At 42.6% G+C, this 13,048-nt stretch overlaps 1 protein-coding gene across 2 annotated transcripts; it reads right to left on the bottom strand.

Moving 5' to 3' along the window:
- Nucleotides 1–955: 955 nt before the first annotated feature.
- LOC129868945 (LRRN4 C-terminal-like protein) lies at nt 956–12,115 on the bottom strand. Of its 2 annotated transcripts, XM_055943319.1 has the most exons (4): nt 11,301–12,115; nt 2,612–7,273; nt 1,967–2,176; nt 956–1,374 (listed from the first exon to the last, which is right to left on the bottom strand). In XM_055943319.1, exon 2 carries the CDS (start codon nt 7,266–7,268, stop codon nt 6,522–6,524), a length of 747 nt encoding a protein of 248 aa, XP_055799294.1. In that variant the 5' UTR covers nt 7,269–7,273; nt 11,301–12,115; the 3' UTR covers nt 956–1,374; nt 1,967–2,176; nt 2,612–6,521. The 2 variants fall into 2 exon arrangements, 1 of the variants encoding a protein (XP_055799294.1); XR_008761839.1 differs by lacking the exon at nt 2,612–7,273 and having other exon boundaries at nt 11,301–11,451.
- Nucleotides 12,116–13,048: the final 933 nt, after the last annotated feature.

The following is a 13,048-nucleotide window of genomic DNA, read 5'->3' on the forward strand; positions in this document are numbered from 1 at the left end:
CCCATCCCTACAGGCTCTGGGACCTGAGAAAGAAGAGCATCTTCAGACAGTATTCTTTGCCATGTTTCGGAAGTGAAGTCCTGACAACCCAAAAAGCTTTGAGCAGCAGATACTATTATGTCCCGTTTGTTAGACTTTTTGTTCCTTTGTGCAGTACAATTAATCACATGCGCAATAAACACCATAACACCCACCTTCTTCACAATCAGCGTATTAGTTTCCCTCAACTGTTGAACAACACTGAATGTCCACGGTCTGCGGAGCATCCACAGCCACATCTTCAGCTCCACTCACTCCAACTATTTCACGTGCCTCTGTGTAGAAGACCTGCTGTATAGCCCTGACCTTTGCCACTTCATACTCCTTTACCCAAACCGGACACTCTGGGGAATTGGAAACGTGGTTGCCATCACATTACAACATCGTACACCCTCAAACTTTACCCAGTACCTATATATTTTAGCCAACAATCTGGTTGCCTCTGCCAAGGCTGAAACTTGGCCGCAAGTGGATCTTCCAGCAAGATAATAACCTCAAGCACACATCAAAATCCACAAATAATTGGATTTGAACTCACCTCCAGTTGTACAGGGAAGAAGTGGGCAGTGGAGTGGTGGTGCCAGCCAGTGACACTCCAAGGCTCCTACCGAGTCCATGTTGGATATCAGGGTAGGTTCCAGCAATAACTACACCAGTGAAGCCAAGAATTTCAGAGACGAGAACAAGGACTACTTCAACTCGCCTGAGGGTGCAGTCAGCTGGCAGTGGAACCTTTTCCGATAATCATCGTCACACTTTAACACCATCTTGCTGTAGCCCTAATTGTTTCAGAAACTAGCATGTCAACTTTTTGTAGCCTATATTGATTATCTATTGAATTCCATCTCATGCATTATTTTATTGTTACTTATCCATTATCATTAAAATAAAAAAGTATAGCGTAATGAGTCAGAACTGTAGGTTAATCGATTTAATAATGTATGCACAATGAATACATACAAACATAATTCACCATTTCAATATCTCTGCTCTCTCAATTCTCACTCGCTATTTAAATCTTGAAAAAGATACTTTAGCAGCAGTTGCTGGATGTCCACTTTTGGCCATCAATTGAAGTCTTGGTAGCATCCCAGAAACTGCAGATGGATCAGACTCTGTGGCTGTGGGTGCTGGTTCTCGTAGGTAAGCAAGAACTTTGGCATATACCTCCTTCTTTGCCTGATTATTCCCACTGGGATGGAATCTCCTTCTGGAGGACTGGGGTGTCTCTCCATCTGGACTTGACCCACTTTGTGCTTGGTCCATTGGGGCTTGGACTGATGGTTGCACTGAGGGGGGGTGTCTTCTGGGCTCATTGTACATTTTATCATGTACCTGAAAAGCAAAACAAATGATGTTTGTGTCAAATACTTTTTTTTCTAAAGGCATCTTATAACAGTAGTTTAATCACATGATCTAAATCCGTGTTTATCAATACATTCTTAGAGGACTTCAAGGGTTGGATTTAAATAAGTTGTGGTGTGAAACTGCCATTTCCGTTTGCGATATTATAACAAAGATGTTACTTTAAACAAAGAAACCTTGTTTTTCCCCACCTGGACATCATTGTACATCATTGCACACTGATAGAACAGCAGAGTAAGTACTATAATTTTTTTTTTACCACAACGCCGGGTGGTTCTCTCCTCTGTTTGATGAACATAACAATAAGAAATGCACCTGAAGCGACCAGTGATGCTGTTTCACCTTTTGCAGATCTCAGCTTTAATGAAATCATAACTCAAAGCCTCCATTTTAGCTTGTCAATCTTATTGTAAAGCGACGTAAATGATATGTAAATAAATGCACCACAAGGTGGAAGCAGAGGATAAGGAATGACTGACTGTTCAGCTGCTTGGTTATTTGGTCCCTTTGGAATGGATTGAGACTGGTGTAAACCTTGGGATTTTTGACAAGGAACACTTACTGGTCTTGTAGTTGGAGATGGTGTGGCCATATTGTCCTAGCTTTACCATGGTCTAAAAGTGTCCCCCAGGAAGTCCAGATGGGTGAAGTGTACCCGTCGTAGAGTGTAAGCAGCCTCAGCCTCCGCGTCTGACCGTCGAAAGACCTCCATCTACTTGACTTGCCTGCTGTAGATGAATCATGACGCAAAATTTGTCCTTTACATCTGCAGCTGTGGCGAAGGAGAAGAAAAAATATATAATTATAATATTTTATGTACACACACACACACACACTAGTTGGAGAGGCTGGATCAGCAACCAAATTAACATACATAGGGGGTTGGCTTGGTTAGATTCATCTGACTATTATTTAACAAGTGTCAGCAAATTTTCAAGCTTATTGGTCTTTACAGCTGCCCAAATTATGTAGCTGTTGGAGGATGTCACATTTTTTTGTACTACTTTTCCCCACTTTAAACTGAGTTGGAGTGTGTATCTTTATTTGTCTGTTAAACAAACTCTAGGAGGCAGGGCACAGCCTGGTTGCAAAAAAACAGTGTTCATATGTTACTGTATGGCCGCATGTTAACACATCTCAACATCTGGATATGGCTAACCAGGCCATGGTATGGGGTAAACAGTTGCTAGCACAGCTAGTTACATACCTTCATAAGAAGCCTGTTTTGTGCCGTTTTGGTTCCTCTGATGAATTTAAATTAAACGCAAAATGGGAGATGGGAGAAGCAGGACTTTCAGCGCGATCTGCGTCAGAAATAGAAAGGAGTTCTATTTTACATGCTGACCAGACCGAACACGTTGCGTGTGCGAGTGTCGCAAAATACATTTTGAAATCCATGTTATTCAATTATTGCACCCACACTGCTCGCGTGCGATGCCAAGGGCTAAAATAGAACTCCTTTCTATTTCTGACGCAGATCGCGTTGAAAGTCCTGCCTCTCCCATCTCCTCATTGGTTTATAGAAGCAGGTACCGAAGTGCCATCTCCTCATTGGTTATACCCACGTGGGTGATTGAAAGACGAACTGTTTTGCCGGTAGTCTGGTAATACTATGAAAGTTTAGATGCGATCACCATATAAGTTCAACGATGAAAAAGCCTGGAAGGAGGAGAGATGACTAGAAACGATTCAGTTGGCCGTTTTATGTGTGGATTAATTTGTCGGAGTAGAGGACCTTGTGCAGTTCAAGTAAAATAACAACTCAATGTTTATATCCCAGGACAAATTAGCTAGCAACAGCAAGCTAGCTAAATAGGATAAATTAGCTAGCAATTGCAAGCTAACTAGCTAAATTTCCATACATGTTTAATGCTTTTCGACCTGTCCCCAAATTTGTTTTGATATTTTAACCTGTGTGTTTGGTGTAGTGGGACAAAATAAATGTATGCACGATAGCGCACGATGGCGCACGCGCGCAGACGGTTTGGGTTCCGTGTTAGCCCTTGGCATTGCAGACACTCGTTAGCGGGCGCGAGCAGTGTGTGTGCAATAATTGAAAAAGATGGATTTCAACATTTATTTTGCGACGCTCGTGCACGCGACGTGTCCAGTCTGGTCAGCATGTGACCGCTGCGGAACTCGGGAGCCCGAGTGTAGGGAGTTAGATTTATCATTGTTGGAAGAGAGTAAGATTTATCATTGTTCTTCTACTTTTCCTGGCTGTCAAAGTACCCAGATGTTGTGACCAGTTTTGAATATGAATTTAGAAACTGAATTTAGAAACTGAATTTGAAAACTAAATTTGAAAACTGTATCTGAATGGATCTGAGAAATTATGAAACTTTGGTCAACTTGAAATAATGGTTTGTAAACTTGATACACAGAAAATGACTGTGATATCTACCATATTGAAACTGAATATATAAATATTGAATTAGAATATTGAATTAAATTGAAATATAATTTTTAATCTGAATGCAATATTTATTCAATTCAGTTTCAAATCATGAAATAGAAGTTCAATTTAGGAATTTAATGATTACATTTGTGCATTACAAATTCAAAAGTATTCAATTCAAATTCAATATCCTAATCCCCAAGGACGTCGGAGTAGAAAAATCGGTTAACCACCTAACTGAGGATCTTAATTTAACTTTGCGTAATACCCTAGATGCAGTCGATCCCCTAAGAACAAAAAATATTTGTCACAAGACATTTGCTTCCCGGTATACAGAAAATACCGAGCCCTGAAGCAAGCTTCCAGAAAATTGGAAAGGAAATGGCACGCCACCAAACTGGAAGTCTTCCGACTAGCTTGTAAGACAGTACTGTGCAATATCGAAGAGCCCTCACTGCTGCACGATCATCCTATGTTTCCAACCTAATGGAGGAGAATAAGAACAATCCTAAATACATTTTTGATACTGTCGCAAAGCTAACTAAAAAGCAGCATTCAACAAAAGAGGATAGCTTTCACTTCAGCAGTGATAAATTCATTAACTTCTTCGATGAAAAGATCACGATCATTACGGACTTCACTTTGGATCTGTGTATTTCTCCAAAGCTCAGTTGTCCTGAGACTGCACAGAACTCCCAGGACCTGGATCAATGGAGACACTCAAGTTTTTTAAATCCTGTATCTCTTGACATATTCATGAAAATAGTCATGGCCTCTAAACCGTCAAACCGTCATACTGGACCCTATTCAAACTAAACTACTGAAAGAGCTACTTCCTGTGCTTGGCCCCCCTATGTTGTACCAAACTCACTAAAAGTGTCAGTAATAAAGCCTTTCTTGAAAAAGCCAAACCTTGACCTGGAAAATGTAAAACGCTATCGGCCTATTCGAATCTCCTATTTCTCTCAAAATGTTTTGAACAAGCTGTTGTGCAGCAACTCACTGCCTTCCTGAAGACAAATAATATATATACGAAATGCTTCAGTCTGGTTTTAGACCCCATCATAGCACTGAGACAGCACTCGTGAAGGTGGTAAATTACCTTTTAATGGCGCCAGACCAAGGCTCTGCATCTGTCCTCGTGCTCCAAGACCTTAATGCTGCTTTTGACACCATCGATCACCACATTCTTTTGGAGAGATTAGAAACCTTAAGTGATCTACACGGACATGTTCTTGCCTCTGTCTGAAAGATATCAGTTTGTCTCTGTGGATGGTTTGCCCCCTGACAAATCAATGGTAAGTTTCAGCGTTCCTCAAGGTTCCGTTTTTGGACCACTATTGTTTTCACTATATATTCTACCTCTTGGTGAGTTCATTCAGAAACACAATGTCAACTTTCACTGCTATGCAGACGACACACAGCTGTACATTTCGATGAAACATGGTGAAACCTCAAAATTGTTCTGCCCTGGAAGCCTGTGTTTCAGACATAAGGAAGTGGATGGCGGCAAATGTTTTGCGTTTAAACTCGGACAAAACAGAGATGCTAGTTCTAGGTCCCAAGAAACAAAGAGATCTGCTGTTGGATCTGACAATTAATCTTGATGATTGTACAGTTGTCTCAACTGACATTTACTCTTGAGGTACTGACCTGTTGCACCCGCTACAACCACTGTGATTATTATTTGACCCTGCTGGTCATCTATGAACGTTTGAACATCTTGAAGAACAATCTGGCCTTAAATGGCCATGTACTCTTATAATCTCCACCAGGCACAGCCAGAAGAGGACTGGCCACCCATAGCCTGGTTCCTCTCTAGATTTTTTGCTAGGTTTCTGCCTTTCTAGGGAGTTTTTCCGAGCCACCGTGCTTCTACATCTGCATTGCTTGCTGTTTGGGGTTTCAGGCTGGGTTTCTGTACAGCACTTTGTGACATCAGCTGATGTAAAAAGGGCTTTATAAATACATATGATTCATTGACTGATTTATTGAGTGTCCACATACTTTTGATCATGTAGTGTATTTCCTGAGCTTTCTTATATCTCCTAGATAGACACTTCAAAACTGTATTCTTTATAAGATATTTTTTTATTGTCTTTTTAACATTCATGAATGTGTTATTCAATGCCTTTCTATGGGCTTGAGTAGTAAAGGCTGAATTCATATTATTATAATCCCCTGAATTTATAAGCCCCAATGACTGTTCCAATGACTACCTAAAGGAGTCCTAAAATTCAAGGTGATGTTGCTCTCCAAATGGATAACTTGAAATAACATGATGTAGGTAGTTAAATAATTGAAAGAAAAACATGTTTATTTATGAGCCTAAGTATTTGTGAAATAGGCCTCATGTGAAATCATTGTCAAAAGCGCGAGAGGTACTGTTGCATGTAGGTCTAGATTATTTATGGATTGATCATATAGAAATATCAAAACAGTCTTTTAACAACTCCAAAGCAATTGCATGTGGCACAGGAGGAACCACTGACTCACTGCATTGTTCTATTATCAAGACATCTGCTGGTAACTTTTAACTGGTTAGGAGAGCTCATGAGGTCTCCTAAATATCTGTCAACTTGGTGTGAAACTTATGACTAAAGAGCCTTCCTGCATAGCTTTTATTTTTAACCATAAGAGTAGGAATAAAATGTCTCTATTCTCAGCCCTAGATAGCCACCCCTGAGTCAACCTCTACCATAGCCCACCCTCAGTCCTCTCATAGTGTTTCCTCTGTGGCCTGGGTGATCCTGGCATCTGCTTTTCTCCGAGCCCTGTGCCTCCATAGCAGGACAGCCAGTGAGAGGAGCAACAGGAGCCCCAGGGCCCCTCCGATCAGCCCAGCTTTGAGGGCCACACTGCTGTCCCCAGGGGGCTCGTACATCGTACAGGACCCCTCCTGACGCTCACTGACTCCAACATAATTCACCGCCACCACACACACCTCTGCCCCCTGCCCCATCCCCCTCACAGTACCACTCCTCTGGTCTACACCAAACACCAATGGCTCCAGCGTACCCACCACCACCTTATAATGGGTCACGAAAGACAATGGTGCACACCACTGAACCACAACTCCTGAACCGTCCATAGACAGTCTCTTCAGGTAGGGAGCCTCTGGGGCCACATGGGGCCCACTCACCCCCGGACACAGGCAGCCGCTGGATGCTGCTAGCTGGGAACAGGGAGGCTGTTGCTCTCGACAGGGGTCATAGTCACAGGGTTGAGGATTGGTGCCCTGTGAGGGGGCAGGTGGGGGGTGACTGGGTGGATCCGTAAATGTATCGTAGTAGTCGTCTGAGTGGAGCTGCAATAGGTCGTACGTGTCTCCGTTTGGCCTCAGAGGCAGGGTGGCTGTGTGGTTGGTCCATGAGACGTCAGAAGGTGCGGCAAAGGAGGAGGAGCCATTAAGAAGGGCCAGTAAGAGGATTATCAGTGGAGGTGGACAATCCTTATTGGTGGACATGGTATCTGAAGATGATAGAAAATAACACTCCATTAGAGAGGGTTTGACAAAGGATCTGCTTATGAAAGATATTCGGATGGAGACATACATCTGTATGTATATCTGTACAGTACCAGTCAAAAGTTTGGACACACCTACTCATTCAAAGGTTTTTCTTTATTTGTACTGTTTTCTACATTGCAGAATAATAATGAAGACATCAAAACTATGAAATAACACATATGGAATCATGTAGTTACCAAAAAAGTGTCAAACATAGCCACTCTTTGCCTTGATAACAGCTTTGCACACTCTTGCCATTCTCTCAACCAGCTTCACATGGAATGCTTTTCCAACAGTATTGAAGGAGTTCCCACATACAGTTGAAGTCGGAAGTTTACATACACCTTAGCCAAATACATTTAAAATCAGTTTTTCACAATTCCTGACATTTAATCCTAGTAGAAATCCCCTGTCTTAAGTCAGTTAGGATCACCACTTTATTTTAAGAATGTGAAATGTCAGAATAATAGTAGAGAATGATTTGTTTCAGGTTTAATTTCTTTCATCACATTCCCAGTGGGTCAGAAGTGTACATACACTCAATTAGTATTTGGTAGCATTGCCTCTAAAATGGCTAACTTGTGTCAAACGTTTCTGGTAGCCATCCACAAGCTTCCCACAACAAGTTGAGGTAATTTTGGCCCATTCCTCCTGACAGAGCTGGTGTAACTGAGTCAGGTTTGTAGGCCTCCTTGCTCACACACGCTTTTTCAGTTCTGCACACACATTTTCTATAGGATGAGGTCAGGGCCTTGTGATGGCCACTCCAATACCTTGACTTTTTTGTCCTTAAGCCATTTTCTACAACTTTGGAAGCATGCTTGGGGTCATTGTCCATTTGGAACACCCATTTGCGACCAAGCTTTAACTTCCTGATTGATGTCTTGAGATGTTGCTTCAATATATCCACATAATTTTCCTCCCTCATGATACCATCTATTTTGTGAAGTGCACCAGTCCCTCCTGCAGCAAAGCACCCCCATAACATGATGCTGCCACCCCCGTGCTTCACGGTTGGGATGGTGTTCTTTGGCCTGCAAGCCTCCCCGCTTTTCCTCCAAACATAATGATGGTCATTATGGCCAAACAGTTCTATTTTTGTTTCATCAGACCAGAGGACATTTTACCAAAAAGTACGATCTTTGTCCCCATGTCTAGTTGCAAACCGCATTCTGGCTTTTTTATGGAAGTGGCTTCTTCCTTGCTGAGCGGCCTTTCAGGTTATATCGATATAGGACTCATTTTACTGTGGATATAGATATTTTTGTACCGGTTTCCTCCAACATCATCTTCACAAGGTCCTTTGCTGTTGTTTTTGGGATTGATTTGCACCAAAGTACGTTCATCTCTAGGAGACAGAACGCGTCTCCTTCCTGAGCAGTATGACGGCTGCGTGGTCCCATGGTGTTTATACTTGCGTACTATTGTTTGTACAGATGAACGTGGTACCTTCAGGCATTTGGAAATTGCTCCCAAGGATGAACCAGACTTGTGGAAAGACAATTTCTACAATTGTTTTTATAAGGTCTTGTCTTATTTATTTTTATTTTCCCATGATGTCAAGCAAAGAGGGACTGTGTTTGAAGGTAGGCCTTGAAATACATCCACAAGTACACCTCCAATTGACTCAAATGATGAAGAAAATCTATCAGAAAAGCCATGACATCCTTTTTGGGAATTTTCCAAGCTGTTTAAAGTTACAGTCAACTTAGTGTATGTAAACTTCCGAACCAGTGGAATTGTGATACAGTGAATTTTAAGTGAAATAATCTGTCTGTAAAATTGTTGGAAAAATTACTTGTGTCATGCACAAAGTAGATGTCCTAACCGACTTGTTAACAAACTTATATTATCAACTGTATACTGAGCACTTGTTGGCTGCTTTTCCTTCACTCTGTGGTCCAACTCATCCCAAACCATCTCAATTGGGTTGAGGTCGGGTGATTGTGGAGGCCACCTTGTCTGTTGCAACACTCCATCACTCTCCTTCTTGGTCAAATAGCCCTTACACATTCTGGAGGTGTGTTAGGTCATTGTCCTGTTGAAAAACAAACGATAGTCCCACTAAGAGCAAACCAGATGAGATGGCGTATCGCTGCAGAATGCTGTGCTAGCCATGCTGGTTGAGTGTACCTTGAAATCTAAATAAATGACATACAGTGTCACCAGCAAAGCACCCTCACACCTCCTCCTCCATGCTTTTCGGTGGGAAGCACACATGCGGAAATCATCTGTTCACCTACTCTGCGTCTCACAAAGACACGGTGGTTGGAACCAAAAATCTCAAAATTGGCGTCATCAGACCAAAGGACAGATTTCCACCAGTCTAATATCCATTGCTCGTGTTTCTTGGCCTAAGCAAGTCTCTTCTTCTTATTGGTGTCCTTTAGCAGTGGTTTCTTTGCAGCAATTCGACCATGAAGGCCTGATTCACGCAGTCTCCTCTGAACAGTTGATGTTGAGAGGTTTCTGTTACTTGAATTCTGTGAAACATTTATTTGTGCTGCAATTTCTGAGGCTGGTACTCCAATGCACTTATCCTCTGCAGCAGAGGTAACGCTGGGTCTTCCTTTCCTGTGGCGATCCTCATGAGAGACAGTTTCATCATAGCGCTTGATGGTTTTTGCGACTGCACTTGAAGAAACTTTCAAAGTTCTTGATATTTTCCGGATTGACTGACTTTCATGTCTTGTTAAAATGTACTTTTAACAAGTTGTTAAAAGTAAAATGTACTTTTAACAAGGCATACCTGTTAATTGAAATACATTCCAGGTGACTACCTCATGAAGCTGGTTGAGAGCTGTCATCAAGGCAAAAGGTGGCTACTTTGAAGAATCTAAAATCTAAAATATATTTTGATTTGTTTAACACTTTTTTGGTAACTACATGATTCCATATGTGTTACTTCATAGTTTTGATGCCTTCACTATTATTCTACAATGTAGAAAATCGTAAAAATAAAGAAAAACCCATGAATGAGTAGGTGTGTCCAGACTTTTGACTGGTTCTGTATATATTCCAAATGTGTTGTTATTCTTACATTTGTGAAGAATGCTTGATTTCACGTGCTGTATGGGATATCGCACATGAGAATTTATTTCCCTCAACCCTTTTTATAAATCAGACCAGCGTAGATTGACACAGGGCGGTTGGTAGCCTAGCAGTTAAGAGAGTTGGGCAAGTAACCAAAAGGTAGCTGGTTCGAATCCCTGAGCCGGCAAGTTGCAAAATCTGTCTGTGCCCTTGAGCTAGGCACTTAACCCTAATTCCTCTGGATACGATTGTCTGCTAAAACATGAATGTGGAAGTGGTTACTGGCACCACCATCATTTGGGATTTAAAACACCAATATGCTAATCTGAAACCCAAAGCTTTGTAATGTAAAAAAAAAAAACAGACCCAATCCCACAATGAATCCCCTGCCTCCATGAATGGAAAACAAGGTAGAAATGTAACATCAAGTTTTATGTTATTCATGATACTTGAGTTTAATTTTCATCACACAGTATGACCATACTGTACAAAAGTTCTTCACACACAGCTGCCCTTTTATGTTGAACATTTTGGGAACATTGAAGCACTGAGGAATAAATCTGCACAGTGGGTTCGAGCCAGGCTTTACACACCCAGCACACAGAACAGCCCTGTCAGCTGCTCCCACTTACAGCAGAGCTGCCAGTGCAATCTCCCCATGATTCTATACAAATATATCTACCTGACAGATTCCCTAAATTAACAAGTATGGATGAATAAACATACTAATCTAACAGCAAGCCGCACACACCAAACAACCATAGGTAAGGTTCCGTAGAACCACACTAACAGGGAGCATGAGACAACCCAACCCAACTGTATGCCAGTAGTCACAGAGTTAGATGTGTGTCAATAGACTTCAACACATTGTAGAAATGCTTTCTTTAGTAATTCACATAGAATAAGGACAAGACAATCATTTTAGATTGATTCATATTCATAAAAATATCAGTTTACCTGATTTTTCGATAGTCCTTTATTGCTTTCGAAATCTTGCCACCAATGTTTCTTCTCTCTCTTTCTGTTCAGTGACTCTCTCCCCTTCTCTCTGGCCCTCGTTTTATACATTCTTCCTAACTCCCCAACAATCACCTCCTTCTTTTCTCCCTCCCCCATCCACCCTTCTCTGCTTTCTCTACCACCCCCCCGTTTGCTCTATCACTATCCCTCTCTTCCCGCTGCACCTCTCTCTCTGTTCCATGGGGGTTTGGCAATGTGTGTGTGTGTGCCTCTCACTTGCTGCCCCTGTATGTGAGGTAACTACCACATTAACTCCTATTACATTCCATTGGCATGTGCAGTTTTTTTTCAGAGCAGGCCCTGTTCATTAATAAGGCTCTTTCTGCCTGTCAGGGCTGGAGCACAGTGAATGGTTGGGGGTGATTCTGTCTGCTGCCCAGGCTGATTCACACACATCTCTCACCCTCAGACACGCGTCAGTGCCACCGAACCCTTTCCCTCAATGGTTCACCTCTCCTTCTCCCCCTTTACTGGCTGTATGACTGTCCCAAACACTGGCTGGTTAAGAATGTTCTACATGCACATGCTGTCATCAAACATGGAGGAGGCAAGTGTTCAGGGTTTGAACGAGGTCAGATCACCAAATAACTTGACTGGACTTGCCGACCTGCCGCTCTGAAATCAAAGCTCAACAGAATAGAATACTTCATTATTTCCACTGAAGAGAGGCTGAGCTTAAATGTCAAAACAAAGCAACACTTTGAAACAGTTGCACAAGCTGGACCAAGAGAAGGATTAAGGTAGAATATCCAATCAGGTTGAGTGTATTGTTTTCTTCTATATTTTGGCATTGTTCTATAAAAAAACACAAAACCAAAATGTTAACTAATGCCCCTATACACGCTTACAAGTAAAGGTGTCTAGAAGAACTGGGTGTCTAGAAGACACTGGGCCTATTGGCACCGCCCTATGGGACTCCCGATCACGGCCGGTTGTGATACAGCCGAGATCAAACCTGGGTCTGTAGTGACGCCATTACAATGAGCCCCTCCTCCTACAGTTCCTCCCACAAACCTTCACTGATGTGTCCTATGTATAAACACTAAAGAAAAAAAAATCTGCAGTGTACAAACGTTTACTCTAATGGCTGGCCAAAAATAATTACATGAAAGCCACGTCTCCCATAAGCCACACCTCCAATCTTCTGATAGGCTGTCACCTCTGCAATATATTATCAAAATAGGCCTAAGAGGCCTCCCGGGTGGCGCAGTGGTCTAGGGCACTGCATCGCAGTGCTAGCTGTGCAACCAGAGTCTCTGGGTTCGCGCCCAGGCTCTGTCGCAGCCGGCTGCGACCGGGAGGTCCGTGGGGCGACGCACAATTGGGCTAGCGTAGTCCGGGTTAGGGAGGGTTTGGCCGGAAAGGATATCCTTGTCTCATCGCGCTCCAGCGACTCCTGTGGCGGGCCGGGCGCAGTGCGCGCTAACCGAGGGGGCCAGGTGCACGGTGTTTCCTCCGACACATTGGTGCGGCTGGCTTCCGGGTTGGAGGCGCTGTGTTAAGAAGCAGTGCGGCTTGGTTGGGTTGTGCTTCGGAGGACGCGTGGCTTTCGACCTTCGTCTCTCCCGAGCCTGTACGGGAGTTGTAGCGATGAGACAAGATAGTAATTACTAGCGATTGGATACGACGAAAATTGGGGAGAAAAGGGGATAAAATGTATTTAAAAAAATAATAATAATAAAAAA

Source organism: Salvelinus fontinalis, chromosome 13 (assembly GCF_029448725.1).
Source record: "Salvelinus fontinalis isolate EN_2023a chromosome 13, ASM2944872v1, whole genome shotgun sequence".
Taxonomy (NCBI): Eukaryota; Metazoa; Chordata; class Actinopteri; order Salmoniformes; family Salmonidae; genus Salvelinus; species Salvelinus fontinalis.

What these genes read in the sequence shown, in the direction of transcription:
- LOC129868945 (XM_055943319.1), bottom strand. Translation starts at nt 7,268, where the DNA reads ATGTCCACCAATAAGGATTGTCCACCTCCACTGATAATCCTCTTACTG.